Raw genomic sequence first — 24,288 nt, 5'->3', positions numbered from 1 at the left:
GCGGGCCGCAGAGACACATTTCTGGGCGTTCAGAGTCAGCCTTCATTGGTCATTCTCACTTGGGCAGCAGCACCCAGTGCAGTGTTTGGAAAATAATAGTAGGCGCTCAATAAATGCCTGTCGGAAGGTCAGTCATTGCGGTGTATAATTATTCTGCGCCGGTTCCCCATTAGGGGGCGCGCCTCCCGGACCCTAATAAACAGCTTCTCTTTGCGCGCACGCGCGTTCCTTACAGCTCCCACATTCGGAGAACTCAGGGTTAAGGAACACTGCTGCCGCCGCTGCGCACGCGCCTTCGGAGATGTAACCCCCTAAACCCTGCCGACCTTCATTTTGCGCATGCGCCTTTTGCGATAACTGCCCGCAGAGTTGAAGGTGCGTTTCCCGCCAGGGTAGGGTAGGCGTGATGCCCCGCGCAGCTTGATGACGACATTTCGGCGCCGGGTAGCCGAATGGCGGTCTCCGTCCCTTAGGCGCGGGATTTTATGGGTCCCACAGGTGAGTGGTGGGAGCCGCGCGCGGGACGGTCTCATGTCCCGGCGATACCCCGAATCTCCGCTGAAGCCATCTCTGTTCCTACACGAGCCGTAGGCCTCAGGCCGGACGTTGGTGTCTGTGTCCCGAGCCTGGCCAGCCGGCCGGCTGGGAAACCAAGGGCCGGGCTGCGCCCTCATGGCCATCTTCCAGGGCTGCGCCCTCATGCCACCTTCTCGCGCGCCTCGCACACCCCATCCTGGTGGGTGCTCGGTTGACGTTCGTTGAACGGAGTTGGCGGAGGGAGAGATTCGAGTTAAAGTGGAGCCTTGGGCTCAACAAGCTATGTGGGAGGAAGAGCCGAGTGTGGATTCTCACCTGACTCTTCTTCCCCGTGTGGGTCGAGCTTCCTGAGCCTCAGTTTCTTCATCTGTAATATGGAGATCCCGAGGCTCACTTCACAGGGCAGTTGTGAGCGGCAAATGGGAGCATATTCTGCTTCTCAGCAGCCAGAGGGAAACAGTGGCAGTAGTGTGATTTTGCTTGGCGTGATTGGTGTTGCCACTCCGAGAAGAAAGCTCAAAACAGGATCCGAAGCAGCCACTGAATGAAGTGGCGGTGAAGTGGCGGATGAAAGAACACTTTGTACATGCGAAGAAGAGTATGATGGAGGAGCCTGGCTGTGGCAGGGTTAGAGAACAGGGCGTTAAGAGACAACTGCCCTCTCCCGGAAAGACTCCTTGGTTTGGCGCCTCTGGCCCTCAGTCCTTGAGCTGATGCCATTTCAGGCTGCCACCTCATCATCTCTAGCGCTCTGCCCTTTGCAAACAGGCCAGGATTTTATGCTGCTTTGATTATTTTACTTTGGTCATCTTTATCGCGCTATTCTCTTGGTTCAGGACTAAGGCCTTTTAGGTCTTCCTTAAAACTGAATTTGATAGCCAGTGTCATGAAGAATTGAAAAAAACGAGGAGGTTGTTTCTGTTGCCAAGAGACAGAGATGCCATCTCTCAGTTCCTCCACTGCCTCACAGCTTCCTTGCACCTGGTCTTTCCTCATCCACATGCACTTCCATTTGCCACCTCAGCACACTTACTCATGCTGTGGGCAGAGCTGTACCAGGAGGACCATCATCAGTGGGACTCAGTGGTCTCTGTTTCTGTTCAGTCCATGTCTGGATAGTTTCAGTTTCTGAACTGGGTGGGCAGAGAGATAGGAATCTAGAGAGTTGCTCCTGATTTTCTGATGGCTTGCTCAAAAACTCCCTCGGCTGCGCTTGCTGATCCCTTCCATTCATTCCATTCATTCTCGTAGAGCACAGTGACGTACTTGTCTCGTGGAACATGTGTTAAGAGGTCCATGTTTTTGAATCTTGGCTCTGCCATTTACCAGCTAAGTGAGGGCATGTGATTTACCTCCTTTTTGCTTCCACTTCTTTTTTTTATCCCTATTGACCTTGCAGGGTTGTTGTGAGGATATATATTTTCGATTCTTCCTTAGCAAACTTAGCAGCTTGAAACTGCATCCGCTTATTATCTCACAATAATACAGTCCAGAAGTCTACACAGGCTCCACTGGGTTCTCTGCTTACGATATCACAAGATTGAAATGGAGGTGTTGGTTGGCTTTGTTCTTACCTAAAAGCCCTCAGAAAGAATCTTTTTCCGAGCTTATTCAAGTTGCTTGCAGAATCTAGTTCCCTCGGGTTGCACAATTAAGGTCCCCGTTTCCTTACTGGCCAGCAGCTGGCACTGCTCTGTATCTTGTGGTCCACCCCCTTGAGACTCAGTCTCATCTGTCAAATTCCTTCATAACCCTTACATGAGCGTTTGACTGAATACCCAAGGATAGGAATCTTGGAGGGCTGTCTTGAAAATTCTGCCAACCCCAGAGGATTAAATGAGGGATCCTAGAAGCAGGTGTGGCCCCTAGCAAGTACTTTACAAGCGTCACCAAGGATTTGCCACTGCAGACTTGGCTCTGAAGCTGGCCATAATGGAATGTGTCAAACTGGCATTTCTTTTTTTGTTTAAGATTTTTATTTATTTATTTGAGAGAGAAAGAGCAAGTGTGGGCACAGAGGGAAAGAGAGAAACAGAGTCCCCGCTGAGCAGGGAACCTAAGACAGGGCTCCATCCTAGCTCCCTGGGATCACGCCCCAAGCCGAAGGCAGAGGCTTTAGCCCCGTGAGCCACAAAGGCACCTCTAGACTGGCATTTCTATAAAACCTGGCATTTGGCAGTGCAGAGTGTGTTGAGTTCTACAAATACTCTCCTGGCCCTTGTGAGGCAATGTGACGTTCTGTTGTGTGGCAGACGTTGAGATGTCACCTTTGTTTTTTCACAGTGGTTTCCTAAGACGGCCGTTGTCTGTGGGTCCCAAGAGGTTGCAATGGCGTTTCCTCACCTGCAGCAGCCCAGCTTTCTGCTGGTAAGTACCACCTGCCTCTGGGAACGTCAGCCTGATGATAGTTCTATAGCCCAGGGACTTTCAAGTTCTTTCCCCTGACCTGAACTGTCTTCTGGTAGTTCTTTGAGGGGATGCTAAGGAAGCTGGCCTGGGGTTAGAATCCTTAGACTTGACTCTGCCCCCTACTTGGCAGGACATTGGGTTTACTGTACCTCTGAGCCCTGGTTTTCTCACCTACAAGATGAGTTTCTCACCTCCAAGGTAGGTTAATTCAAATGCAGTTTTCATGACTTCCTGGGGCCTGGGAAGGCTCATGTGAAAGGATATACATCAGAATTTTTGCATCTTGTAAATCTTTACATGCTTCACGGGGTATTCTAATAATCCCAGCTGTTATCCTTAGAAAATGGCATGACTACACTCTCAGCATTAAACATGATGCTGGGAAGTTATGTTTGAGGCAGATAGCCATGGTGAGGATTCCTTATTTCAGTTCCTGGAAGATACTTTCTGTAAACATTCATTTAGAAGGACATGCTTCCTTAGTGCCCCTTCTAAAGTCAACACTTGCAGTGCTCCTGGCACCCAGTGGGTAGAGGCCAGACATGCAGGGAGTGTTCCCACAGCGCGTGACAAAACATCCCAAATCTTTATCTTTGACTGCAACACCATCCTCATTTGGAGATGGCTAAGGCCTTCAATTTCCTTGGGCATAGCCGTTTTGGTTCAAATTCTGGCATTTTTTTCCTGATCTTCATCCACACTCCATGATCTTGGATAGATTTCCTGCCTTCTTGTCTTAAATATTTTTTGGCCTGTCCAGTGCCTTCACGATTAGTGTCAGCATTTGGTTGAAACCATCTGTTGTTTCTAGCCTGCCTTGTTTCTTAAGGTAATGAATTCATTTGGCCCATTATCTACTGAACACCGGATTACTTGGTTAAGAGGGCTTCTGGTCTCTCCCTTGTTTTGTCAGGCATCTTTACTGATGATCACAGTTGTGTCATCACAGGGAAATTTCCAGTTTGTGTGTGTGTACGCTCAGGGAGTACTCTGTGGTTTGTGAGCGGTGCCCTACACAGTAAGGGTCCTCTCCTGGCTGTGGGGCTGACCCTGGAACTGAGACCCTGCTCTGGATTGGGTGGAAGTCACTTCTGTCGTGAAATTGTGTAGTACCCTGCTGGAACTGGGGATGCGTGACAGAGGGTGCAGGGAAGAAGCCTGAGAGTTGGCTGTCTAGAGAGCAAAGGACCCCTACCTCTCCCAGTTGCATCCTTTACGCCACTGACATGCATGACCTGACTCACTAGATGTTGGGGAGCCATGCCCATGGTGTGTCTGACTCCTTTCACTCAGGTTTCTGTTTTGATTCGAGTCAGTTGGCAGAAAAGCTGCCAACTGAATGTGCTTATGATTTTTCTGGTTTATTCTGTCTTCTAGGCTAGCCTGAAAGCTGACTCTATAAATAAGCCCTTTGCACAGCGGTGCCAAGACTTGGTTAAAGTCATCGAGGATTTTCCAGCAAAGGTACTGTTCTGCTAGCATCTCTTGGGGTCATGTCTCATATACTCTTTGAAAAAACATTCTTAGGGCCCCAGATTCCCAACTCTGAGCACTGCTCTGCACAGAGGCGTGACCCAGTATTGTGACTGTCACCTTTATGGACACATTTAAACATGTCAACATGTACACCAGGGGTTCTAAGCTACAGGTGCTTCTGTCCTGCACAGGACATTTGACAACGTCTAGAGATATTTTTGGTTGTCACACAGGGGAGGGTGTTACTGGAATCTAGTGGACAGAGGCCAGTGATGCTGGTACATTTCCCAAATTGCACAGGACACTCCACCTCAGCAAAGAAGTATCCAGCTCAAAAGATTGAGAAACCCTGGTTTTCACCCTGAAAGTGTGTATTTTATTTAAGTCCTACCCAGAATTACCAAGTAGTAAGTGTAAGCCCAGGAAGCCAGCCTGGTCAAGGATTCTCACCCTGGAAATTTCTAGTTCTTGTGTACACACTCAGTGAAGAAGGTGGACAGCTTGGGGTGTAGGACTGGGCTGGGCAGGAGGCCTGCATGGCACACAGCCCAGCAGTGGGCACTGGGTTTCAGCAAGCCTGCCCAAAGCCTCCCCTGAACACCGTTTTAGGAGCTGCACGCCATCTTCCCATGGCTGGTGGAGAGCATTTTTGGCAGCCTGGACGGTGTCCTTCTTGGCTGGAACCTCCGCTGTTTGCAGGGACGCATGAGTCCTGTGGAATACAGCATTGCAATGGAATTTCTAGACCCCGGGTAGGTAGGTTTGTCACCTGAGAGGGGCTGGATGTTTCCTCATGGTGATCCTGTTCTTAAAACACTATATTTCTCAAAGTAAGAAGAAAGGTGGTTTACAGCTCATTGCCCTTTTTCTGTTGGTTTAATTTCATGGTCAGTGGCCCAATGATGAAGTTGGTTTATAAGCTTCAGGCCGAAGATTATAAGTTTGACTTTCCTGTCTCCTACCTGCCTGTGAGTAAACTGTGGGACGAGCACCATGCTCAGGGCTCAGGACAGAGCGCCCTGCACAGCGGCTGCAGTGGTGCAGGTGGGGTAGGGCTTGGGGGCTGCGGCTGTGGGCAGGAGAAGACCATGGTGTCTGCTCAGGATCTGGGGGGCATCATTCCCAACTTTGCTCAAGGAGAAGGCACAATGGGACCTGGTTTGTCCCTGGCTGAGTGGCAGGTAGGGTTGGGTGACAGTTACTCTGTTTTTCTGAGTTTGCAGCCTTCAGGGGCAAATTGAGGGGAGGGGTGACTTTCTTCGTGGGTATGGGAAGCAAAGAAGAGGGGGAACATGAAGCCTTTGACAAGGCTCAGAAACTCACACATCTGCTGCCCTTGCTATTTGAGGGTCTTCCTGAGGATAGCATGAGAAATTCTGAGTGGAGGCCCTCTTACTCCAGCGCTACCGGGAGGACAGCACTGCTCCCCCAGGCAGGGTCCGTGTGCTGGTCGCCCCCGCGGCAGCCTTTCCCAGAGGCTGCACCACGTGGGGGTGCCCTATGGAGCCTGCCCACAAGCCCAACGCCCTGTCTCCGCAGGGCCCCGTGAAGGCGTCCATCCAGGAGCGTGTGCTCCCCGACAGCCCTCTGTACCACAACAAGGTCCAGTTCCCCCCGACAGGGGGTCTTGGCCTGCACTTGGCCCTCAGTATCCTTTGTCAGCCCCCCAGGTCTGGGGAGGCCGAGGGGGTTTGGGACACAGTGCTGGGGGTGGCCCTATAACCCTGTCCGTTTGCCTCCTGACGCTGCCATCAGATCCGTTCGAGTACTACATGTTCTTCTTTGCTTTAAGCCTCATCACTCAAAAGGTACAAGAGGGGTGCCCCTGAACAGCTTTTTCCCAAAGCCCCCGGGGGTGGGGGCTGTGGCCTAGGACTTTCTGTACCTTTCATTTCTTCTCCCTTCTCACCTCATTTCTCCGGCTCCCCCTCTGCATCCTCCTCCAGCCTTTGTTCTTCAGACCATCCTCACTTAGGATCACAGGCCGGTGGGCACACTTGACAGGCAACATAGGGTGACCTGTGCACCCCAGTTGGTGGTTGGGGGGGCTTCCTGTGGGAAGTGCTTGCTGGGCACGGGAGCAGAGCAGAGGTGCCCAGGAAGCTTGCATGCTGAAAGGACTCTGGGGTCTAGTCAGGCCCCCTGGCCAGGATGGGAGAGGGACTCATCTCCCGGTGCTGCCCAGGGTGCTTTGGTCTGGCCCCTGGGATGTAGCCTATGTCCAGAGCTCATGTGCAGTGACTTGAGCCCTGAGGCTGCTGGGGTCCGCAGCCAGGGGTGGCACCCAGAGCCACGTACCAACTCCGATTTGCTTTTCCAGCCACTCCCTGGGGCTCTCCACATACGAACTTCAGACTGTGCCTATTTCATCCTCGTGGACCGGTACCTGTCATGGTTCCTGCCCACAGAAGGCAGTGTGCTCCCCCCGCTCTCCTCCAGCCCTGGGGGGCCCAGCCCCTCACCAGCTCCCAGGTAAGGCTCTCTGGCTGCCCTGCCTCTTGGCCTGGGGTGCCCCATCCCTGCGGCCAGCTTGTAAAGTCTGGCCCTTCTGCAGGGGAATGGCCTGGGCAGCAGGCACTACTCAAGGGACAGTAGTGCCACTCTTTCTTCAGAGTGCCCCAACCCCAACAGCCCTGGCACGGACCGGAGGAGGGCAGGGTGAGGACAACGTCCGTGCCTGGGTTTTCAGTGAGCAGGTCCTATGGCCCTATGGACAAGGCCTGGCTTTGGTTTCAGAGTGGGCTGTGTTCTCCCCCTAGCAGCCCTCCCTACATGTGGCATCCAAGCCCCACAGGGAAGTGGTGGCAGGGGGTTCGAAGCAGTGTTGCCAAAGCTGATCAGTGGCACTGAGTGGGTGGTGCTGGAGAAAAAGGGCCTATAGGCAGGTTACCACAGAGCTGACATGTGGAAGAATAAGAATAGGAGGAATCTGTCAAACCAGGTCTTGGCCTGAGCCAGAGACCCTGGGGTAAAGAGCCTTTTGTGCCCATCCAGGCAGGCTGGGCTGTGGCTGGACCGTGTGCAGGAAGGGCATGCGCAGCCAGCCTCAGCCCGAGGGGAAACTGAGGCCATGGGCGGCCTTTAGCTAGGAACCAATTGGCCACCTCTCCCCGGGTGACACTAGTGACCCAGGAGCTGCCCCCTATGCTCTTTACCCTCCTCAGCCTTGCTGGTGGACCTTTTTCCTGGGGAGGTTGGTTCTTTCCTGCCAGCACAGGAATGCCCCCAAGGAAAGGGGATTGAAAGGGGGACATGGGGGTGTGGAAGGGGGAGAGGCTGCCCAGGCATTGGTAATGCTGCGGCTGAGAGGGACCCAGGATGGCCAGGTTCACGCCCTCTCAGAGGCAGGCTTCTGGGCCTGGTTTTGTTGGCTTATTCTAATCTAGAATTTCTGACCCAAGACTTGCCGTGAATAACAGAAAACTTCACTAAGGTCCTTCGCCTACATTTCTGAGTTGTTTTACTCTCTATCTGTATGTGTTTTTTCTGGGTCATTTGAGTAAGTTACAGACATGATGCCTGCTATTTTTTAACATTTCGGAATATATTTCCTAAAAGTGAGTGCATTCTCGTACACGGCCATTGCGCTCTTATCCAAATCAGATCAGCATTGCTGCCAGGCCACTATCTCATCCTCAGACCCCACTTGGGCTGCCCTGGCTATCTTTCTAGGGTCTGCTAGCCAGCTGGACTGGGGTGTGCAGAATGCCCTCATCTTGAGTTCTCTGGTGTTTTGTAGCGAGTAGGCCTGGCAGCTGTGGAGTCTGTGTGCTGGTGACGTTGTCTTGATCACTGGGCCAGGGGCGTGTTGGCCAGGTTTTCCTCCTGTAAAATTAAGTGGGTACTTTGTGCCAAGTTAATTAGCAAGAGGGATTTGTTGGGAAGATAACGCTGAGCCTGTGTGATTATCAGCAGTGTTAGTGTCCCTTGATTAATGCCGGCCAAATAAGTTATTAATAGGCTGGTTGCCTAAGGGCGATTGTCTGCTTTCATCCCTTTACATTGATCAGGGCACGCTATGCAGTAGGGAAGTCTTTTCCCGCTCATTGTTTGTGTATGTCCATATGGATTTGGGGGTCGTCCTCTGATTCAGCAGGTGGTAGTGGTTTCCATTGCCACCGATGTTCACATTCAGATCGCCACTGGTTGTGCCGGCAGGAGCCCCTAACGAAGGCCTGTTTCTGTATGTCCCTTAGGACGCCAGCCATGCCCTTCGCTTCCTATGGCCTCCACCACACCAGCCTCCTGAAGCGACATGTCTCTCATCAGACGTCTGTGAATGCAGACCCCGCCTCCCATGAGATCTGGAGGTCCGAGACACTACTCCAGGTGAGAACGAGGAGGCTCTTGACGTCTTCTGTTTCCAGATAAACTGCCTGGCCACCTTCTGTCCAGGGGGCAGAGGCCAAACACCGTTCTCAGCCTGAGAGCACCTCTGAATTGTTGGTGTTTTCCTGCTGTGACATGTAGAAATCAGACTAGAGAAAATGTGCCCACCCCTCTAATCTGAATGTCACTGGTAGTGCTTTCTATCCCAGGATTCACTGGCCTTTGAGTTTTGTCTTTCTCATGGTGGTGTGAGTGCTGCTCAGTTTCTAGTGGATCCCCATGAGGCTTGCCCCACACTACACGTCTCCGACCTGCTCTCACGTTGCTGGAGAGGTTACCTGTGATCACCCTCATTTGGATATGAAGCCCCTGCCCCTGTAGCGTTTTTATAACACTGGCTGGAGAAGGCTTGCAAAGCCTCTCACCTTGGTTGGCCGGCAGCCCCTATCCCTTCTGGGTTGGGGGATCCACATGGAAGGCGGTAGGGCCCCTTGTCTGCCCCCGAGCAGGCTCCAGCCTCTCACGCAGGCTTGGCTGGCTCCCTCCCAGGGTGCGGTGCTGCTCACCTCCCAGGCCAGGCTGTCTCTTGCAGATACACCGTGGAGAGGTTCAGCTAGTTCTAACACTCAACTCTGCAGCAGAGTTGGTAGCCAGAAGCATCACTTACTGGCAGCCTGACAGGTGGATAAGATGGGATTCTGTCCTTCCTGACTTGTACATAATTCCTGGTATGTGGGCTGCTGCACTTTCAGCATTGTCATTGTTGAGACATCTCTAGGAGATCAGATGGCTGGACTCCTCGTCCGTGGTCACAGAGGGGTTTTGGTGCTTCAGATGGGTCCCAGCTAATGTGGACTCGGGGGTTTGCCAGCCCGTGAGGAGGGCTGGTGGCCAGGACCCAGGCTTATGGTGAAGAAATGCTGAAGGTTTGTTTCCTGGACCAGAATGCTAATACTTTTTCTTTTTTTAATTGAAGAAAAAATTCCTTTGAATTGCAGTGAAATACACAACATAAAATTTGCTGTTTGAACTATTTCTAAGTATGCTGTTCAGAAGCATTACACATGTTCATATTGTTGTGGAAGTAATCTCCAGAACTTCCTCATGTTGTAAAACTGAAACTGTGCCCATTAAACAGAAGTTTCCCATACCCCTCTTCCCAGCCCCTGGCCCCCTCCACTCTGCTTTCTGCATCTACGATTTTGACTACTCTAGAATCTCTTGGAAGCAGAACCATACAATACTTAAGCTTTTTTTTTTTTTTTTAAAGATTTTATTTATTTATTTGACAGAGAGAGATCACAAGTAGGCAGAGAGGCAGGCAGAGAGAGAGAGAAGCAGACTCCCTGCTGAGCAGAGAGCCCGATGCGGGACTCGATCCCAGGACCCTGAGATCATGACCTGAGCCGAAGGCAGCGGCTTAATCCACTGAGCCACCCAGGCGCCCCAATACTTAAGCTTTTTATGACTGCCTTGTTTCACGTAGCAGAGTGCCATCAAGGTTCATCCATGTGGTAGCACGTTGCCAAATTTCTTTTCTTTTTAAGGCTCAGTTATGCTGTGTCGTATGGATCTACCACTTTCTCTGTTTCCGTTCATCTCTGGATGGGCGCTGGGGTTGCTTGCACATTTTAGCCGTTGTGAATTGTTCTGTTGTGAACACGGGTTTACAGAAATTTCTTAGATACTTTGATTTCAACTCTTTTGGGTCTATACCCTGAAGCGGAACTGCTGGGTTGTGCGGTAATTCTGCTTAATGCTCGCCGGCTGCTGTGTTGTACGTTCCCACCAGCAGCGCAATGTTCCCACCAAGCGTTGGGCGGCCATGCCTACGCTCATGATGTTCTGGTTTTGATTAGAGGCCCCGCCCCCAGTGAATATGAGGTGGTATCTCCCGGTGCTTTTGATTTGCACTTCCTTATAGTTGGTGATGTTGAGCGTCTTTTCGTGTCTTTATTGGCCATTTGTATGTCGACTGGTGAAATGTCTGTTCAAGTCCGTTGCCCATTTTTTAATTGAGTGGCTTTCTTTACTTGTAGTTGGGTTGTAGGAATTGTCTGTACATTTTGAATATCAATTCCTCCTCACACACACAATTTGTAAATACTTTCCCCCATCCTGTGGGTGGTCTTTTTCACTCTGGATGGTGTCTTCTGTGCACAAAAATTTTTTAAATTTTCATGAAGTCCGGTTTACCTGTTTTCTTCTGTTGCCTGTGCTTTTAGAGCCCTAGCTAAGAAATGGTCGCCAAAGCCAATGTCATAAAACCTTCTCCCCACGCTTTCTTCTGAGAGTTCTATAGATTTAGATTTTACATGTAGGTTTCTGATCCATTTTGAATTATTTTTTTGTTTCTGGTGGAAGGTAAGGGTCCAACTTCATTCTTTTGGATGCAGATGACCAGTTTTCCCAGCACTGTTTATTGAAAAAAACTACCCTTTGAATGGTCACAACATCCTAAATGAAAATCATTTAACCACCCAGTGCTCTCTTGCAGGTTTTTGTTGAAATGTGGCTTCATCATTATTCCTTGGAGATGTACCAAAAAATGCAGTCCCCTCACGCCAAGGTACGTTGCTGTTCTTTTTCGTCCTGTCTGCTCTGGCCCTGGTGTGCCTGGTCCACCTTGTCCTTAATCTCAGCTAGTTTTCAGGCGCTGGTTTTCAACCACCACCCCTTACTCCAGTGCTGGGCAGAAGTAGGTTTGGATCTGTGGTGGGCTCCCACCATGAGGGCTGGAGGCATGTAATCTCTGGGGTCCTCCTCATGCTACTTCCAGAGCCCCCACCCCGGCAGCCGGAATGGATGAGGTTGTGGTGCTCGTGCTCTGGGGGTAGGAGAGTCAGCGAGTGCCTCTGAGAGTCACAACTGGCTCCATCCGCTCTGCCGTCACGGTGCCTCCTGCTTTCCTGCCGAGGTGGCCCCTGGCAGACTTCGCTCCCCTTGGTCCCCACACTGCCTCTCCCTCCTCCAGAGCAGCGGCAGGCAGCCCTCTGTGCAGTGGGTGAGATCTGACGCCTTCCTGCATGAGGCCTGGCCTGTTTCCTCCTTCCTTCCCTCCCAGGGCAGCATGCTCATTCGCAGAGGCTTGGAGGCAGCTGTGTCCCCGAAACCTTCCCTGGGTCACCATGCCCAGGGCCAGCTGCCCCCTGGACTTGTCAGGGTAGAACAGCTCTGTCCGTTTAATAAGAGGCGGCAGGGCACTGAGGGTCACACTGCACAAAAAAGCCTGAAACACGCAAACCGGGGCCCTGCTGGGAGCAGCACTGGTCTGTAATCAGGTGTGCAGTCCACGGCTTCTGTGTGCTGCTGGGCTGCCTCTTAGACGTCACTTTTGTCAGTGCCAGACAAAAAAAAGCATTCTGTGTGAATGCTTGAGAGATTCCTTAAGAATTAAGAGTCTGGCACTGAAATTCATACGGGTGGCCTGTGACCTTCCCTCTGCGAATCCAGCACAGAGCTGGAACTGTTTTCCTGCTGCAGAGTCTCGGCAACCAGCTCTGCTTCCCTGCTCTCCGCTGAGTACCGGTTTGGGGAGCAGCCCCCAACTGCAGCTCTCTTAAAGTGCAGAGTACCTCAGATCTCTGTCCTTGGCACCACATGGAACGGCAGCAAAGCCAGGACTCCCTCTTGGGCCTCTCGCGTCCCTGAGGACCTGCGCTGCCATTCCCGCTTCCAGAGTGGACTTGCATGTTCCTGGCTGGTGCACGGCAGTCGGGGGGTGGGGGCCTCCCCCTTGGGTCCCAAGGGCCTTACTCAGCCCCTGTGCATGTGGCTTGGTCTTGCAGAGGCAGAGGCTGCTTTGCTGCGTTGCCCTCCGGGATGCTCATTCTGTCTTCCGAGCTAGCGCAAGCACACTCGCTGTGATTTTTAGCAGATCTGCCAATCACAAAGGTTCTCTAGGCTGTCTTACTTGGGAGGAGCGGTGGGCTGTACCTGCTGGGGCGGGAGGGCCTTCCCCTTCTTCCCCATGTTTTGCTTCCTCTTGGCCAGACCACAGGGCAGGTGAGAGCGGCCCAGAACGGCTGATAGTGGGAGAACAACCGGGAAACCCCCACCAGGTACCTGGAGAGGGTTTGTGGTTTTTTATTGTTTGTTTGGGGTTCTTTGCCTCCTTTTGAGGCTGAACACAAAACCTAAGTAAACCTGGGAAGTGGAAAAAGACAACTGTGGACATCTCCTTCATCCGAGGCTCCTTATCATCTACCCAGGCCTGGTCTGTGCCATGTGGAGTCCTAGCCTTGAGGTCCCTGTTTCCTGACGTTGGAGATGCAGGAAGTGCAGCTCCGAGAGTCCCATGGTGCTTCCAGCCCACCTCCTCCCAGGTGACAGGCAGCCTGGGTCCAGAGTGGATGCCCACTCTATAGAGCCTGGGCCTCTGCCCCATCCCAGCTTACCGAGCAGGGCTTCTGGAGAAGCAGATGGTTGCTGAAGTCCACACACTTCTACAGGCCACTGCGGGGCCTGCCCGGTGTTCCTTAGGCTGGACAGGTCCCCAGCAGGGGAACCATGTGGTCTGATTCCCACCAAGCTGCGGCTGAGCCCAGGGTCTGGCCCAGAGGAAGGCCTTGAAGCGCAGCCCACTCCTTGCTGTGCTCCTTCCTGCCCTTGCTCTGCGTGTCTCTGGCTGCGCCTTTCTCCTAAAGTCCTGGCACCCGCATTCTGGCCTCTCCTATGTATAGCGTGGTTCTCAGTGGAAGGCGTGGCCCTCACCGGGCAGGATGTGTGCCAAGGCCAGCTCTGAACTCTGCTTGGCTGAAGGGGACTGCTTTAGCAGGCTTTGTCATAGCGGGGGTGGGGGCGGACAGCTATGCCAATTCAGCTGTCATCCCCCATGTCCCAGGCTGTCCCAGCCTCGGGTTCCAGCTGCCTCTGGGTGTGTGTGGCCATGGCCAGATTCTTAGGGCTCTGTGAGTCCGGAGTTGGGGAGTCCTGGTAAGGTGGGAGAGATGGGTGTCCCAGAATTTGAACCCATGAGTGTTTGTGCCACCTTTAACGATTTCCGGGATGTGGGGTGCAGAGGGTGTCAGGCCTGGTGGGCTGAGCTTTGCTTGCTTCTGTGCCATACTGGTAATCAGCCCCCACAGAGACAACCATTCAGCAGGGGCCACAGATTAGATCTTTGACTCCTAGGAACTGACCACATCATGTGTCAGTTTGGTAAATTTTTCTCTGGGACAACCCAGGAAAGTCCAATAAATGACATATTTTTCTTCCCTGAGCAGAGGAGTCTCCATTAGGAACAGGCTCCTCAAAAATTTCTTTTTGGAGCCTCAGGAACTTCAGGGCTTTGGTGGCTGGTGGTGTGTCCCAGCAAGCCTCCCAGGATCCTGGCGGTGTGCAGAGTGCACACGCCACAGCCATGGGAGTCAGGGGTCAGGGAGGGCAGGCCCCTCTGGCAGGAAAGTCAGGCTGACCTCAGGGAGCTAGAAGGACTTTCAGGCCCAGTGACTTGGAGGAGACTGCCCAAGTGTCCTTAAGTCTGTCTGCCTGGCAGGTGAAGGAGCAGCCCTCCGGCCTGGCTCTGGGCTGCCCACTGGGCAGGACCCCTTTGGGCTGCTGAGGGTGGTGTCCCACTGGCTTGAGGCTGTGGGGCTCTGATTGTGTGGATTGTCACTGATGTGCTTTTGTTTTGTTTTTGTTTTTTGTTTTCTCTCCTTAAACTTCTGGGCTCACTTTTGTCTTTCTCTCCCTACTGTCCCCTCCCCGGTCTCTCCCCTCCTGCCCCTGCCCTGCCCTCCACCCTCCCTGCCTCTTCTCGGCTTCTCTGCTTTGTTGTCTCTCAGCTGGAGGTTCTGCACTACCGACTCAGTGTCTCCAGCGCCCTCCACAGCCCTGCCCAACCCAGCCTCCAGGCCCTTCACGCCTACCAAGTACTGGCTGCTCTCCTATTGTTGCGTTTCACCCCTGCCCTGTGGTGTGAGCCATGGAGCGCATGACAGTGCAGTGGTAAAGCGAGGGGCCGACAGGGGTGACTCAGACCAGTTCCAAACTGAGCCAGGCCCGTGTGTGTTGGGGATCATGGCGAGTGTCCTCTCTAGCCTGCGTTGGCCCTCAGCTTGGCAAACTAGTGCAGGTTTGGGGGTGTGGAGCTGCCAGATCTGCCCACCCAAGCCCCAAGCCAACCGGAGTTTGCAAGCTCTTGGGAGTTGGTGGCTTCTCTGGCCCTGGTTGGAGGGAGTGGAAACAGTGTGGCCTTTGCAGCAGCCCTCCTCACCCACAGTGTGGGCCTGGCGCTCAGGAACTGACTGAGCACAGGGAGGCCCCAGGGCTCATAGTGGCATGGGTTCGGCCAACCCCAAGCCTTTGTGAGCCAAGGTGTGGGGAGGACAAGGGCTCAGCCCCCCAGCCTGGAGAGGCTGTCGATCCCTAAGCACGTTGGGCTCTGGCCTCTTGTGGACTTGGGTGCACTGCCAGAGGTGGGCAGAGTGGACAAGAGCCTCCTGGAGACGGGTCTGCTTTAGGCAGAGATGACCAGTGTGGACAGATTTGAGGTTGGTAGGTGGAATTCAGACCTGCAGTCTGTTTCTGGGCTAATGGAGGCTGGTAGCTCACTGATTCATGAGATGAAGGCTAGGAATTCTGGGCCGAAAACAGGCGTCTAGATCCATGCTCAAGGCCAGGGGTCTGTCCAGTTCCCCTTGGGAGCACGCCATAATATTTAACCTGATGCTTGAGTACAAGATGAGAAATCAGATTTCCTGGGATGGGGTGGTGAGCACACACAGGATCCCCGCCCAGAACCAGCAGCTGCTGGGTGGAAGGAAGAACATGGCCCAGGAGGGCCGGCAGAGGTGGGCCAAGCACCGAAGCGGGTAGCATTCAGGCCTGTGTCGGGGAAGGTCTCACTTGGCTAACAGCAGGATCCCTGGATTAATGTCCATAGCAGGAGGGGCTGCTTAGCTAAGGGCTGGGCCCAGTGAGAAATGCCACGGGCCTTAGGACAATGTCCCTAAAGGACATGCAGCTGGAGGAGGCAACGTACAGCTGTGGCAAGGTTCCTATGGGGAGTTGGCTCTGGACCAGGGGAGGGGAGGTCGGAAGAAAGGTTTGGCTTCCCCCAGCAGGAAGATAGCCCAAGGGGCATCCAGTGTAGTGGTGAGGGCCTGTGCAGAGGAGGAGGGGACGCAGTTCCGGTTCAGTGCAGATGCTCTGTTCTCTGTTACGGAGACAGTGGCGGGGTTGGCAAGGAACCAGGAATGAGAAAGGCAGGGACTCCTGGGGAGGGGGCTCCAGCCTGGCATCGGTGCCTTCCTACTTTCCTCATTAGGAAAGTATCTTACGCTTTTTTCTTCAAATGATGCAAATTCATCACACAAAGATGTAAACGTACAGAGAAGTAGCAGCAGGTCTCCTCCCGAAGCCCCGTAGCTCCCTGTGCGGGCAGACTGAGCTGTGGGCTGTGTTGCCTGGGCTCGTGCAGGCAGATCGTGGCGCGGAGAGCTGAGAGGACAGTGCTGTGAGCAGCGGCGGTGGCTGGGTGCCCGGGCTGTGCCCGGAGGCATGGCCTCTGCCAGCCGCAGCATTGCTCAGGATTGGGACTAGGCTTCCGAAAGCTCGTCCATCCAGTCTGTGGCGGCCCCAGGGGCCCTGGGGGTGCTGGGTGTGGGCAGAGGAGCGTGCCTGTCTGGGCACCCCAGAGCTGGGAGCCGGCAGGTGGCGGGGCCCACTGGTGCTGTCCTCTACCAGTCGGAAGACCACCCTGTTCTCCGTCACAGAACAGCCAACAGGCAGCCTGTCCTCTCGGGCCTGAGTCTTAAAGAGTCTACGTGAACTTGGGAATTGGAGCTTCAGCCCACAAGATCGAGAGTGCTCTTATCTTGGGGGTCATGCTGACCACAGATCCGTCAGCAATAGAAGGGGAAGGGCTGCCCTGCCAAGCCCCCAGCTGGCGGGTCCAGGACAGGGAGTGGGTGAAAGGGTGGGGATTGATTGCAGCAGCAGAAGGAACTGGGTAGTGTTTCTGCCTGGAATGGGAAGCCAGGGGCCCCAGGGAGCTGGCGGGAGACCCCTCTAGATCTGATGGGGAGGATGTCAGCCTGCCTTGCCCCTGCTGCTCCTCCTTGGGCTGGCCAGGAGGGGATCCCTGAGGAGGGGGGCGGGCAGAAGTCACCCAAGTCAGCCACGGAGGGTCCAGTAAGGGGTTGGAAGCCCACAGCGAAGCCCTTGACAGGTGTGTTTCCACTCCCCGTGCAGGCTTACTGAGCTACGGGCTATGTCACCTGGGCCTGTGGGTGCCCTGTGCAGGCTATGGTGCTCTCAGCGGGCCACAGGGCCAGCCAGTAAGGCACAGGGAGGGCCGCGGGGGTGGCCCATGTGTCCCATGGTGGAAGAAACGGTTCTGGCCTGACTCCTGACACCGCACCCCCCTCAATGTTAGGAGTCATTCACGCCCACCGAGGAGCACGTGCTGGTGGTGCGCCTGCTGCTCAAACACCTGCACGCCTTCTCCAACAGCCTGAAGCCCGAGCAGGTCTCTCCGTCCACCCACTCCCACGCCACCAGCCCCCTGGAGGAGTTCAAACGGTGGGTACGGGCTGTGCATGGGGCTCCCATACCCCGACTACCACTGCCTCATCCCTTACGCACGTTGCCCACTGTGACCTGTCCCTAGAGTGTGAGGGACAGCCTGCAAGGCATCTGCAGGGTGGGCCAGGTGGGAAAGCACCTTGGGGTTTTCTCCCCACCCCCATTCGGGCCTCTCCTTTGGGGCCTAACATCTTTGGTCGAAAGAGCCGGACTGCCCAGAGAAAGGCTCCGTCTTGCTGGTGCCCGGTCTTGTCCCCTCCTCCCTGGCGCTGGGCAGAGTAGGAGCTCAACAGTGACAGTGTTCCTCAGAATGCCCAGGAAAGCCAGTGGGCTGGGAACCTCTTCGCTTCCAAGTGGCTCTTTGGTCACTGGAGACTGAGCTCTGTGCTGCGCCATCCCCTTCACCATCTTCTCTGCTCCTCTCCCTCCATCAGGAGGCCTGGGATGGTGGCCCGATTCCTAGGCTGACTGGGGCCAGCAGAGTAGGTGACTTGTATGTGGTGAGCCAAGCAGAGGGGGGTCACGGGAGCCTCACTAGGTCATCCACGTGTGTGCTGTGTGTCCTTGGGACATTACCTAACCTCTCTGAACTTTGGTTTCTTCTGAAAAATGGGGCCAGAAACTGGAGGCCTTACCTCCAGGGGGTGCCCAGTTCTTACCCTGGCAGGGCTGGCCCTTGCAAACCAGAGCCACTGGACTCACCTGTGAGGGGCCCCTTCCCCCTCCTCTCCCCTGCAGGGCTGCTGTCCCAAGGTTTGTGCAACAGAAGCTCTACCTCTTCCTGCAGCACTGCTTCGGCCACTGGCCCCTGGATGCATCATTCAGAGCCGTGAGTGTCAGCCCCATCTCTCTACCTTTGCCCTTGCCCTGTGTGTGCTTGGTGGCGGAGGTCCCTGTGGGATGGACGCAGGAGGGAGTCAGCTGTTACTGCTAAGGCCTGGTGGGGAGACCTTACGGCGGGGGGTGGGGGGGTATCACATTCTGGTTGTTTGAATTTCCAAAACCAACCCTCGGGTACAGAAAAGCTCTGTCCTCCCTGGCTTTGACCCCAGGTATCCGTGCTGGGTGGGTTCCCAGCCTCACTGAGCTGCACCTGACCCACTTGGCCGGGGAAGCATTCCATGTTCCGTGCCTCCGGAAGGCTGGCAGGAGGGCTCAGCATCACAGGGGCTGGTGCTAACGTAGTGTTGTGTGTCAGCTATGTGCACATTAAAAAATTGTTCTAACAAAATAAGAATTAAATAAAGCTGATGGGAGGGTGTGCGAAGCTCCCTCCTGGGCCCTCTGAGGGTGTTAGGTAGGTGGGAAGAGGCCAGAACCTGGTGGCCACCCCACCCTCCTCTACCAGGAACCGAAGCCCCACGGTTAGACTCCCTCCTGCTCACCCATGGGGCTGCCTCCCTGGGGCTGGGCTCCAGGCCACCTGAGGATTTGGCCCAAAGCCCCAGACCCACAGCCTACCGGATTGCCGGCCACGAGGCCCTCAGCATATGAGTGTGTTGCCAGGTTCTAGAGATGTGGCTGAGCTACCTGCAGCCCTGGAGGTACGCACCCGAGAAGCCGGCTCCGAGCAGCGACTGCCAGCCCCGAGCTGTGTCAGAGAGATGGTGAGCCCCGGCCCACCATGCTCCCAGTGCTGGGGGGACAGGCTGCCCCCTCTTTGACTGGGCCCCAGGATTGCTCTCCCACGGAAACAGCTGGTGGCCCTTCTCCACGCTGTCTGTCCCCTTGCTGCTCTCCACTCACATGTGTGTTCGTACCCCACGCCGCCGCTCAATCCCCTCCACCCTCTGCGCCCTGCCACAGAGCCCTTGTCTTCTGGGGAAGGGCCTCACCCACCTGGAGGCTGTGGCTGGGGAGTCCAGAAGCCCGGGAAGAGCCCGGGTGGGGGAGTACAGTAGCGGTGTAGCCGCTGATGCACCGCTGATCAGGGCAGTGTAGCCCCTGATGAACCGCCTCGCTCCCCAGGGCGCCCTTTGTGCAGGAGAACCTGCTTATGTACACCAAGCTCTTTGTGGGCTTCCTGAGCCGTGCCCTCCGCACCGACCTGGTCAGCCCCAAGAACGCGCTTATGGTGTTCCGAGTGGCCAAAGTCTTTGCCCAGCCCAACCTGGCTGAGATGATCCAGAAAGGTAAGCCCTTAGCCAGCAGGAAGCAGCCCTCAGAAAGGGACCCACAGAGACTGCATGGGCCTTGCCGGCTTGGAGCAGCCCAGCCTCGGTGGTGTGGGGGCTCTGAGTGCACGGTGATGGGGTACAGGTCGGAGGTGGGCAGCACTGTGCCTTCCCTGAGGCCCAGCATGCTAGGTGGGATCTGGGGGGCCGCTGGAGGGAGTGGAGGCAGAGTTCAGGGCATCAGGAAGCAATCTGGGGTCCTGTCACGTCTCAGATGGCTCTGTCGGGCATTAGCTTCTCTGGTTTTCCTTTGTGAACGTCAGCCTTCCCGTGGAGACTGTCGGGCTGCAGGGGCCTCAGGAGGTGGGCCCCTGTCCCTCGGGACCCTCCCTAGGCACCATGGAAGCTGCAACCGGACTGGCATCATGCTTTCCAGGGGAGCAGTTGTTCCTGGAGCCTGAGCTCGTCATCCCACACCGCCAGCACCGACTCTTCACAGCGCCCCCCTTTACGGGCAGCTTCCTGTCCTCGTGGCCACCGGCTGTCACCGACACCTCCTTCAAGGTGAAGAGCCACGTCTACAGCCTGGAGGGCCAGGACTGCAAGTACACCCCAATGTTTGGGCCCGAGGTCCGGACGCTGGTGAGTTGGGGCTCCCCTGGGCCCCCCAGCTGTCCAGAAGCTGTGGGAGCGGGGGCTGGGGCAGGCAGAAGGTTGGGTGTTGCCTGGATGATGCTTTCCTGCCCTTTTTTCCATCAAGTTCTAATTTTTTTCTGATAATAAAGACAGCATTTGTTGGAAAGCTTTCACATTTAGAATGTGCGTGTCTTGGTCTTGAAAACGCCTCGTCCCCTCCTGGCCTGGTGGCGGCTCCCCGAGGGCTGCCTGCCAGCCTCTTGGGGGCTACCTGGGCTGGCTGACCTGCCCCCCACCCCGTGCCCCGCAGGTCCTGCGCCTGGCTCAGCTCATCACGCAGGCCAAGCAGACCGCCAAGTCCATCTCTGACCAGTGTGGGGAGAGCACACCCGGCCGCCCCTTCCTGTCGTGGCTGGGCTTCTACTCCACAGATACGAACGGCTGCTACCCAGCCAACGATCTGGACGAGATGGGGCAAGACAGCGTCCGCAAGACGGACGAGTACCTAGAGAAGGCCCTGGAGTACCTGTGCCAGATGTTCCGAGTACGAGCTCTGGGGGCTGTCCCCTGCCTGGTGTCTGCTCCTGTGCCCCACCCCCTGGGGGAGCCCATGGGAGGCATAGCCTGTACTGTCGATGTCAAGTCTTGGTCCCCTTGTGCTCGCTGTTCGAGGCCCAGGGATGTAGCCCTGTCCGCTTCCTCCCCCTGGGAAGTGAAAGCAGGATGTGGCTCAGCCCCCTCAGAGTGCTCCTCACCCCCCCACCCCCGCTGCCCCGACAGCTCAGTGAGGCCCAGCTCGCCCAGCTCACGCTCGCCCTGGGGACGACGCAAGATGAGAATGGGAAGAAGCAGCTCCCAGACTGCATCGTGGGAGAGGATGGGCTCATCCTTACACCCCTGGGCCGCTACCAGGTAAGGCCATGTCCCGGACGGCTCCTCCCATCCCCTCATTGCTTCTGTAACTTCCACATGGGTGTGTCTGTGGCCCTGCCCACTCAGGCCAGGTCTCCCCTGGGGCTCACTTCCTGTCCTGCTTCTAGATCATCAATGGGCTACGTCGGTTCGACATCGAGTACCAGGGGGACTTGGAGCTACAGCCCATCCGGAGCTACGAGATCGCCAGCCTGGTCCGCATGCTCTTCCGGCTGTCATCCGCCATCAACCAGAGGGTGAGTGCGGGGGGCAGGGCCGCCCACGGGGAGAGGCCGGGTGAGTGCGTGGCCCTGCCCGCGCCAACTCCCCCACATCTCTGTCTGTGCCCCAGTTTGCAGGCCGGATGGCAGCCCTGTGTGCCCGGGCCGACTTCCTTGGCAGTTTTTGCCGCTACCATCTCACAGAGCCCGGGCTGGCAGGCAGGCGCCTGCTGAGCCCTGTGGCGCGGGGGTCTGCAGCCAGCCGGGCCCGGGGTCCGAGGCTCAGCCTGCGCTTCCTGGGCAGCTACCGAACGCTGCTGTCGCTGCTTCTAGCTTTCTTCGTGGCCTCCCTGTTCTGCGTTGGGCCCCTGACCTGTGCCCTGCTCCTCGTGCTGGGCTACCTCCTCTATGCTGTGGCCATGACGCTGCTCACGGAGCGAAGCAAGCTGCACCAACTCTGACCTCAGGCCACACACGGCCCTGGCTAGGCCGGCAGGAGGGACACGTAGCCCCTCGCTTGGTCCTGGAGGTCACCTCCAAGCAACAGGGCGTTTTCCTGCAGCCACGGAGCTGTGTGTAAGAGACGCTAAAACAAGGAAGGTGTGGGCTGGGCCAGGCCAGGCGAGGACGAGCGTGGCATCCTGTTAGTCTCACAGGACAGCCCCGGACCCGGCTGCTCGATCCTCCCTGCTCCCCTCAGCCCCAGGCCCTGCCATGACACAGCACTCGAGGCCTTTCTTTGCTCTGACCCTCCTGGGTTGAGCTGTGTGCTCCCCAGATGGGGCCTTGCCGTCTGTCAGGTTGGCAGGGTGGCGCGAGTCTCCTTTCCCTGGTGACAGCAGGACGGGAGCTCAGCCTCTGATTCCAGAGAAGAATCCCAAACCCTAGCGGCTCCTGAGAAAGCTAAGAGGGTGGTTCTGGTTCCTGACTATAAAGCAAGGTTCTCCCATCACATTTGGCAAAGTGAGGGTCATTCTTCACACCTTCCCGGCAGTTCCAAGGCTGGGCCATCTGATTCCACTTGGTAGGAGGAAAGACCCTCCAGGAGAACAGATGCTTAGTGGGACGGAGCTTCACCTCTGCCTCCCTCCTCGCCCCCATGCCATCAAACATGTCTCTTGGTGGTGGCCCAGCCTCACTGCCCAGCCAGGACGGGTGCACATGTCCCAGGGGCAGAGAGGATGCGGCAGGGCCATGGGAGTCGGGCAGCGTCTGGTCTGCAACCAGAGATGGTCACAGGATTATTTATATGTTCAGTAAAATCAGGTGCAAAGGCCCTAACTTTTTTATGACATTTAAATGTTCAGTTACACATTCACGGTCAGCAGTCATCCCTACAGGGACTCAGGCACTTTTGTTCATCATATGGGTGACACACCAGAGAAAACATCTGAACAACGATTTTAAACCAAGCCTCTGCTTCTGTTTTTATTTAAATATCAAGTTTTATATTTTGATGTAAATTCAGAATAATGGCATTCTGGGGTCTGTGACCAAAAATCAAAAACCAAGTTTGTAACTGACCATAGATCTGAATAAAACCTCTTTGGGCTCCTAAGTCTTCTGGTGCTGTGGCTCAGGTCCCAGCACAGTCGCCCTTACTGTTCCATCAGTTGATTTGGGGATGTCAGTGACCTGGGAAGCGCCACAGTCCCTGCCCAGGGGGCAGCCGGTGGGTTTGTTTACAGCAGCAACAGACCAAGGCAGATGAGAACAGTGAGGTGGCCCTGATGGCAAACGGCCGGCTCCCCGGAGTGCTGACTTCCTGGAGTCGCCCTCAGCCAACACAGGCCCGAGCTGGTTCAAAGCTGGGAGAATTTTGTCTTCCATTTAGCGTATCAGAGTTGGCCTGGATACGAAAAGCAATCCTGGAATGTGAGTCAAGTTTTCTGTGGCTTCTGGAAGCTCAGAGGATTGTGTATGCCCCCACCAGCCTCGTTTCAGGTGCTTAGCCAGGCGCAAGTGTCCCATGTCCCCTTATCCCTAGATGGGAGAGTTGCTTTTGTCAGATTGGTGGAAATGAGAGGTCATCATTTCTACAAGTTCAGTGGTAACAGAGGAGTGGCTTTTGTCCCCAGACCCGTTAAGGGATGTGAGCACATAGAGATGATGGTCTGGGGTCCAATGTCACTGGCATTGTCTGACCACAAGGCCTTCGCTACTTCCCATGACATCCACCCTGCTGCCGGGGATGTGGTGTCCCCATCACCCTCCACTTTTCCATGGCTTCCCTCGTCCACGTTTCTCTTGTGCCTTGTTTCCACCTGAAAACATTCTCCAACACTCTAAAAGCAGAAACGGAACGCTCCACCCATGTATCCGTGAACTCCGAAACAGCCGCCTGCTGTGTGCACCCTGCACAGTGCTGGGCACCCAGAAGGAACAGGGCAGAGCTCCCGCTGGCCCAGGACTTCGTGATGCAGTCCAGCAGCCATAATGAAGGTCAAGGAGGGGCTGGTTCTGTGGTCAGGGCCTGGGAGAGGATGCCCAGAGAGCAGGCGGCGTGAGGTCAGCACGGCCCACGGCGCTCTGTGGTTCCTGCTGCAGGAGCTGAGCCCATGGCTGGGTGGCTGCAGTTCCAGGTGAGGGCAAGGGAGACCTTGCCTTCACAAGGACCCCAAGTTCGTTTGCAAAGAGCTCTCACTGCGCAGTTTGAGAAAAGGCTGTGGGACGAGTAGAGGCAGAGGAGCCCTGGAATCCCAGCTGGGGGAACGGGGGCCACCGGGGTAGGGGGGTAGGTTCTGTCTGCAGCACACGGAAAGGGTGAATGAAACCTGAGGGCAGAGGCTACAGGGTCTAGATCGGGGGTCAGACATCATGGTTCCTGCTGCCCATTCACTCCTGCCTCCTGGAGCCTCACCTGCTAAATGGCCCCTGCCGTGCCTGCTCACCCCTCCACCCCCACTGCCGCCAGAGGGCCAAACAGAAACCTCAGACCGCATGGCCTGGGCCTGCTGGTGGCATTGGGTGCAGGAAACACAGCTGTGTGATGCTCTAGAGATTTCACTTGCCCTCCTGCACCTCTGAGACAAAACCAGCCCCTCTGGACATGGTTCCCAGGAGCCCATGCTGACCCCACTGCCTTTTGACACCAAATCCATCAGAGCCTAAGGCTTCAGCCAGCC

At 55.5% G+C, this 24,288-nt stretch overlaps 1 protein-coding gene across 4 annotated transcripts; it reads left to right on the top strand.

Annotated features, from left to right (window-relative positions):
* Positions 1 to 340: 340 nt before the first annotated feature.
* SMPD4 (sphingomyelin phosphodiesterase 4) lies at positions 341 to 22,721 on the top strand. 4 transcript variants are annotated; one of them, XM_032310082.1, is made up of 20 exons: positions 341 to 498; positions 2,821 to 2,904; positions 4,324 to 4,410; positions 5,032 to 5,174; positions 5,315 to 5,390; positions 5,962 to 6,070; positions 6,178 to 6,230; positions 6,743 to 6,894; positions 8,619 to 8,751; positions 11,249 to 11,320; positions 14,538 to 14,624; positions 17,132 to 17,277; positions 18,019 to 18,109; positions 18,787 to 18,887; positions 19,249 to 19,412; positions 19,831 to 20,036; positions 20,341 to 20,574; positions 20,811 to 20,942; positions 21,071 to 21,199; positions 21,295 to 22,721. In XM_032310082.1, exons 1-20 carry the CDS (start codon positions 424 to 426, stop codon positions 21,622 to 21,624), a joined length of 2,604 nt encoding a protein of 867 aa, XP_032165973.1. In that variant the 5' UTR covers positions 341 to 423; the 3' UTR covers positions 21,625 to 22,721. The 4 variants fall into 4 exon arrangements, with proteins under 4 accessions (XP_032165973.1, XP_032165974.1, XP_032165976.1 ...); XM_032310083.1 differs by lacking the exon at positions 14,538 to 14,624; XM_032310084.1 differs by lacking the exons at positions 341 to 498; positions 2,821 to 2,904; positions 4,324 to 4,410 and having other exon boundaries at positions 5,087 to 5,178.
* Positions 22,722 to 24,288: the final 1,567 nt, after the last annotated feature.

The sequence above is a fragment of the Mustela erminea genome, chromosome 13 (genome assembly GCF_009829155.1).
Source record: "Mustela erminea isolate mMusErm1 chromosome 13, mMusErm1.Pri, whole genome shotgun sequence".
Taxonomy (NCBI): Eukaryota; Metazoa; Chordata; class Mammalia; order Carnivora; family Mustelidae; genus Mustela; species Mustela erminea.
Note: the sequence above shows the minus strand (reverse complement) of the source record. Positions and strands in the feature narration are given on the sequence as shown.

Excerpts from the sequence above, each read along its gene's own strand:
- SMPD4 (XM_032310082.1), top strand. The coding sequence starts at position 424 with ATGACGACATTTCGGCGCCGGGTAGCCGAATGGCGGTCTCCGTCCCTT. Across the intron at positions 2,905-4,323 it reads AGCAGCCCAGCTTTCTGCTG|GCTAGCCTGAAAGCTGACTC; the intron begins GTAAGTACCACC and ends TCTGTCTTCTAG. Across the intron at positions 6,895-8,618 it reads AGCCCCTCACCAGCTCCCAG|GACGCCAGCCATGCCCTTCG; the intron begins GTAAGGCTCTCT and ends TATGTCCCTTAG.